At 44.6% G+C, this 5030-nt stretch overlaps 1 protein-coding gene across 1 annotated transcript; it reads left to right on the plus strand.

Moving 5' to 3' along the window:
- Window positions 1-3517: 3517 nt before the first annotated feature.
- On the plus strand, window positions 3518-4378 carry LOC311242980 (heat shock factor protein 1-like; the record flags this gene model as incomplete). Its single annotated transcript, XM_084332044.1, has 1 exon — window positions 3518-4378. The coding sequence occupies one exon, from the start codon at window positions 3518-3520 to the stop codon at window positions 4376-4378; it is 861 nt and encodes a 286-aa protein (XP_084188170.1).
- Window positions 4379-5030: the final 652 nt, after the last annotated feature.

Below are 5030 nucleotides of genomic sequence, written 5' to 3' on the forward strand. Positions count from 1 at the left end.
AGTGTTGTGGCTATGTTTGTGAAGAAAATGTTTAAGTAATTGGCTACATCCAGCTTGTCTGTGATGAGCGTGTTGTCCGTTTTTATGTTTATGTTTGAGAATCTGGTTTTAAGTTTTTTACTGCATCCTAGTTGATTATTGAGTAATTTCCAAAGTTCACGTGGTTTGTTTTTGTTTTCCTCAGTTTTGTCATTGATGAAATTCTTTTTTGCAGTTTTTATCATGGAGTTTACGTCCTGATAAACAGAAAAAAGGGGGAGAGGAAAGGTTACCAGTTCACCCCTTTACGACCCCACACCCATGATACGATGTAATGACAAAAAGAGAGTATGACACAGTCATAGTCAGCTCTATGAAGCGTTTGACAGCTTCACACAGCGCATGAGCTAACCTGCTATCTGATTTTTACTAACGAAAAAACACAGAATAGAGAGGGCTCTCTAAGAGCCCCGGTCCAAACTTACACATGTGCTTCTGTGGCCAGTCCAACCCAGTTGTAGGTCACATGACACACACAACCCATCATCACCTACAAAAAATGGCAAAAACACTCTACAGAGGAACGCCGTTTTTCATAATGAGAGAATACATAATTCTCGATTAGTATCGGCCACAGGCCTTGCTAAGCACACACGAAAGCGACCAACAATCTTTTCTTTTAGGAAAATAAAGGTTCTCCAGCAGATTTAGCACAACCTCAGCAATCAAGCTAAGGGTTACATCGTATCCCTACCACACATTGACACAATGTAGTGCAACAACATGTCCACTCTGATAGGAGGATGAAGAAGTCCCCAGGGAACCGGGGGGAAAAACACAATCCTCCTACTTTACCCTTAATACGGCCAGTTAAAACAGGAAAACCTGTTAATATGTGAACACACTGTTTATTGTCATTACAGGCTGAGAAAAGAACCATTCTTTACTCATTTGTCACTAAGCATAGCTTCATAGGTTAGTTAACCCCCTTAGTTGTGAGTACACGGTACATATAAACACACATGATGTTTCTCACACAACAACCAGATCATTTTCACATCTGTAACAACAACCCGATTTGCACGGAGAAGCTAATTACCAGTGACAAGACAATTCACACATAACTCGCGTCGTATCCTAAATGTAGTGCAGCAACACACGTTTTTGGAAAACATCGTTATTTACAAAACATTTAGAAGGTAAAGCCAGAAGACGTGTATAAGGTCTGGCCAAACCTTGCCTACCCGGAGCGTAGATCAACGAAGTGCAGTCTCAAGGCCCCGTAGTAAACACAGCCGTCCTGTGTTGCCGACCCGGCCAGCGTCGCCGCTCCAACCCGTCGCTACGGTCCCCTTTGTTGACGCAATCCTTGCCGTCCTGGCTCAGGGCAGGGTCGACGAACATCCCCTGTCAAAGATGACGTCGTAGTCAAGAGTGTAAAACATGTTATAATCAAAGCACGTTCAACAGAGTTGCATTAAGCTAACGGCCGCCCTAACCGTCGGACGCTACCGCCCCCGCCCGCGAGCCGCCGAGCGAACGGCGCGCGCGACCAGAGAGTAGCTTCGAATCCCCCCCGCCTCTCCCCGTGAGGGAGAGGAGTCGGGAACCGCGGCGGCGCGCGAGGTGCCGGAGCCACCCCGCGCTGGACCTAGGCCGATAGCAGCAAGCTAACGTTCCCCAGCCTAACCTAGTAGGCCACCTAGTGATCACAGCAGGCTAGCGCCGCAGCTAACAGCTGACTGGCTAACAGTAGGCCACCACTAGCACGTAAGCTAAGCAGCTATCACCTGAACGTGTACACAATGATATAACACTCACCCAGACAGGCCGCCGTTCTGAAACCCTCCTCACTTTTTAAGAGAAAAGAGAAACAAGATGTTAACACAGTTTTACAACTGTGATTTTACCACACCCGACGGAGCCAGCACAATACCCAACTGGCCTGTGTAGCTGACTTTGAACACAGATCTTCCGCTATCGAACATCTATGCCCATATCTCCTCGTGAGGGAATACTCTCATTTGGATATGAAAGAAGGGGCCTACACGGTGACAGAGAGATATCCACTCGTCCAGAAAACACAGGGATCACCAGTGTTAATGGTCGTGGCCCACTAGTTAAAACTATAATGGGCTTCAGACCAAGGTCTTCTGTCGCCTAAGAGGCTGAACAAAGGACCCTAGCCTGGGGCCGGTTTTCATAAACATTGTCAATTAGCCCCCATAGCACTAACAGACAAGTGGAGCCTGCCAGCAAAACATAACTCACCAAACCCGGAACCCACCGCTTCTCACAACAGTGGCGCGTCCTACAGCCCAGCTGTGTCTTTACCGCAACCAGCACACAGCAAGGACTGCAGTTGGAAAAGCATGTAGCGGCGCAAACTCCCAATACGAAAACCGGTGGAGGATTTTTAGAATGATCATCATCTTCCAGACACTCCAGTACGAAGACAATATCGCCGTATTTTCTCGAAAATAGTGAGAGAGAAAATAAAGATATGATGTCAACGTATCCTTGTTTTCCAACTCTTCTCCTACCATCACATCACTTCAAGTGTGGGGATCTACCGAGGCACTTCCTTGTGGTGAAAGCGAGAAGGAGGCGAGTGGGTGGCCCCACCCCTGCTTATATGGGTAAGCTGATAGGGGTGTGGTCAGACAAATATTGGGATTAAAGGTACATTGTGGTCTTTATTCAGTGCGTGTGCACGTGTGCGAGGACAGTGCAGAGAGTGACGCCGAGCGAGAGCTAATACGATACAGAACTAACCTTACCAACTTCGAAAGAGCGCCTAAGCTTAACCGTCCAAAAACTTGCCGTCCCACGATTGGCGCACATGTCACATGACCAGAAACGTGCGTGGCCAATCAGAGCGCAAAACGGGAACACGGAAGGACAAGCCACTTGCGGAAAGTATAGAGGCTTCGGGGACAGCCTTACCAAACATATTATTTATATTATTCAAATGGAACTCAAACATGTTCCGTTGTGACGTCACAGTATGATGTCATAATAGACCATTCTAGAACATTTGTGATGTCACAGTAGGATGTCTAATAGCACATTCTAGAACATTTGTGATGTCACAGTATGATGTCATAATAGCACATTCTAGAACATTTCGATGTCACAGTATGATGTCATAATAGGACATTCTAGAACATTTGTGTATCTATTTAACAATTCTCTCAGAAGATCTCATTGTGCATCTTGAAACAGTACTGAACAGTACTGAACAGATAGACTAAACAACATAGATTAAAGCCTGCATTTCTCAACCAAGGTGCCTTGCCTACCGTTTTGCTGTGGAAAGAGACAATACAGAGACAATACAGACCCTCTCCCGTTGGCCGGCGGTGCACAGGCATCACCCACACTTTCACAATTTCCCCGCACGGAATTGTCTAGTTAGTTGTTGTTAGCTATTTTGGGAAACGAGCTAACGACATTAGCAGAGCGCTAACTAACTAACTCAGACTGTCGACTTGTGAACGTTGGCTTTGTTTTATTGTATCCCTGTCGTTTTGGGAGCATGGCGTTTCACAGAGGTGTGGTCGTTAGCGGCAGCAGCGTTTCAGCTTTTCTGACCAAACTTTGGACACTGGTGGAAGACCCAGAAACTGACCCGCTCATCTGCTGGAGCCCAAATGGAACTAGTTTTCATGTATTTGACCAGGGTCGCTTCTCCAAGGAGGTTCTTCCAAAGTCTTTCAGGCACAACAACATGGCCAGCTTCGTACGACAACTCAACATGTATGGATTCTGTAAGGTGGTCCACATCGAGCATGGGGGTCTTGTGAAACCGGAGAAAGACGACACAGAGTTCCACCATCCTTATTTCATCAGAAGACAAGATCAGCTGCTGGAGAACATCAAACGCAAAGTCACCAATGTGTCCAATTTGAAGCAGGATAAGCTGAAGGTGTTTCCTGAGAAGATCCTCAGTGATGTTCAGCTGATGAAGGGAAAACAGGAGAACATCGACTCTAAGATCAACTCTATTAAACACGAGAACAAGGCTTTGTGGAAGGAAATTGCCAGTCTGAAACAGAAACACTCCCAGCAGCTGAAAGTTGTCAACAAGTTGATTCAGTTATTGGTCACCCCGGTCCAGTCCAACAGAGTTCTGGGCATGAAGAGAAAGATCCCTCTGATGCTGAACGACAGTAGCTCTGCCCACTCCATGCCTAAATACAGCCAGAAGTACTCCTTGGAACCATTGCAGTCCTCCCAAGCTATATCTGCTTCATCAGGAGGGTTTAGTGCAGCCAGTCTATTTCCTGCTGACAGCTCTCTGAATTCTGGCCCTATCATCTCTGACATCACAGACCTGGAGAACCTACAGTCCATCCTCAACGCACAGATCAACTTCAACTCCTCCTCACTGTTTTGAGTTTTTCAGCTCTGTACCCAGTGGAGACATTGATCTGGACAGTCTAGACATTCTGCTGTCTACGGAGAGGACGGTGGAACCGACTTCTAGAACCTATTCCTAAACTAACGTATTGATGATAATATACATTCTAAATGCTGTTGTGACATGGTTATGATGTTTATACTTGAATACGTTTGAAATAAAAATCGCTACTTTTATAGAAGTCTGGAAAATATTGATTTATGACCGCCCTCTCCTGTTGGCCGGCGGTGCACAGGCATCACCCACACTTTCACAATTTCCCCTTGCGGAATTGTCTATTTTTTGTCTTTGTCTAATTGTCTATTTTTTTTATTAATTTTTTTTAATAAAAAACGAAGGTTCAAACGTCCGTTCGAAAAAACCCTGACGAAGTTTGAATCACTTTATTCAAATTGAGGATTTAGTTTGAGGATATAAAAAAAAAATTATAAAAGAATTCTTTTTTTATTTAAATTTTGTTATTAAAAATGAAGGTTCGACCGTCCGTTCGAAAAACCCTGACGAAGTTTGAATCACTTTATTCAAATTGAGGATTTAGTTTGAGGATAAAAAAATATATATATTATAATTTCTTTTTTATTTATTTAATTTGAAATTTTTAATAAAAAATGAAGGTTCGAACGTCCGT

Source organism: Notolepis coatsorum (genome assembly GCF_963971535.1).
Source record: "Notolepis coatsorum genome assembly, chromosome: 16".
Taxonomy (NCBI): Eukaryota; Metazoa; Chordata; class Actinopteri; order Aulopiformes; family Paralepididae; genus Notolepis; species Notolepis coatsorum.